The following is a 1232-nucleotide window of genomic DNA, read 5'->3' on the forward strand; positions in this document are numbered from 1 at the left end:
TTATAGGGCTTGCGTCTTGAGCTCGATGGGCTCCCCGCGGGTGTCCTGCTGGGTCTCGCTCTCAGGGGGCCGACTGCCCTTGAGTGTGGCCAGGCGCTCGGACAGACCTCTCATGCGTGGGAACAGCATGAAATCGTACAGGAGGGCGCCCATTGCACCTCCTATCATAGGCCCGACCCAGTACACCTGCGGGCAGCAAACATCATCAGTTAAGACAGTGTTCAGTTCAGTGCTGAGGCTGATGTCTTCAGTGTGATCTCAGGCCTTACCCAGTGGTTGATGAAGTTCCTGAAGAGCACAGCAGGGGCGAAGGACCTAGCGGGGTTCATTCCAGCACCAGTGTAGTACATCTACAACAAAATACTCCTGTTACAGCATTGTGTTGTTGAATGATTGATTCTTATTTAACACCTATGTTTCTTTGAGCCTCACCCCCATGAGATGTCCAATGGTGACGGAGAAGCCGATGGATAGGGCGGCAGATCCCAGGCGTCCGTTTCTCCTCTCATCGGTCACGGCGAAGATGCAAACCACAAGCTGCATGGTGAGGAAGACCTCCACAGTGGTGGCCATTCCCAGACTGATGCCAGGCTGCAGCTGGAGATACACATGTGGACAAAAACATATTTGCTTAAATTAAAGAAATCACGGCCTCAAACTGAAGATAATTATAGATACGGCGTTTGGTATCTTTGGTTTTAAATAGTTTTGAGTAGATGGCCCGGTTGGACTTATAAAACATTCTCGACTGAACTAAACCTGAGCTGACACCACTTGTAGAATCCATCTTGCCAAATTTAACAAACTTCTAAACTCCAAAATGTACTCCATTGCTAGATTTGTTTTCTGAAACATCCACATCGGGTCCTTACCGTGGTCATTGCCATGTTGCCTCTCATGTTGCCAGGTGTGACCCCGTAGAGCACAGCAGCCCCAGCTACAGCACCCAGGCACTGGGCGGCCATGTAGAAAATGGCACGGAAAAGAGACATCTGTGAGCCAACAAGGTAGGCAAAGGTAACGGCAGGGTTAATGTGGCCGCCGCTGATGTGGCCAATGGACTGGATGAGGGTGGCAGCTGCTAGCCCAAAGCACAGGGCCACATGAAGGACATGATGAGGCCCGGTGGTCCAGCGCAGGGCAGCGCCCATGCCGAAGAATACAAAGAACATGGTCCCGAAGAACTCTGCGAAGACCGCCCGCCAAAAATTCATGGACCGGAACTCCCACAT

At 51.5% G+C, this 1232-nt stretch overlaps 1 protein-coding gene across 1 annotated transcript; it reads right to left on the reverse strand.

Annotated features, from left to right (window-relative positions):
* mipb (major intrinsic protein of lens fiber b) lies at positions 1-1232 on the reverse strand. Its single transcript, XM_073470341.1, has 4 exons — positions 873-1232; positions 433-597; positions 270-350; positions 1-186 (listed from the first exon to the last, which is right to left on the reverse strand). The coding sequence occupies exons 1-4, from the start codon at positions 1230-1232 to the stop codon at positions 1-3; spliced, it is 792 nt and encodes a 263-aa protein (XP_073326442.1).

Source organism: Pagrus major, chromosome 7 (genome assembly GCF_040436345.1).
Source record: "Pagrus major chromosome 7, Pma_NU_1.0".
In the NCBI taxonomy this organism is placed as follows: Eukaryota; Metazoa; Chordata; class Actinopteri; order Spariformes; family Sparidae; genus Pagrus; species Pagrus major.

What these genes read in the sequence shown, in the direction of transcription:
- mipb (XM_073470341.1), bottom strand. Translation starts at nt 1,232, where the DNA reads ATGTGGGAGTTCCGGTCCATGAATTTTTGGCGGGCGGTCTTCGCAGAG. An exon ending in GCAACATGGCAATGACCACG is followed by an intron (nt 598 to 872) that starts GTAAGGACCCGA and finishes GTGTATCTCCAG; the next exon opens with CTGCAGCCTGGCATCAGTCT. An exon ending in CCATTGGACATCTCATGGGG is followed by an intron (nt 351 to 432) that starts GTGAGGCTCAAA and finishes ATTTTGTTGTAG; the next exon opens with ATGTACTACACTGGTGCTGG.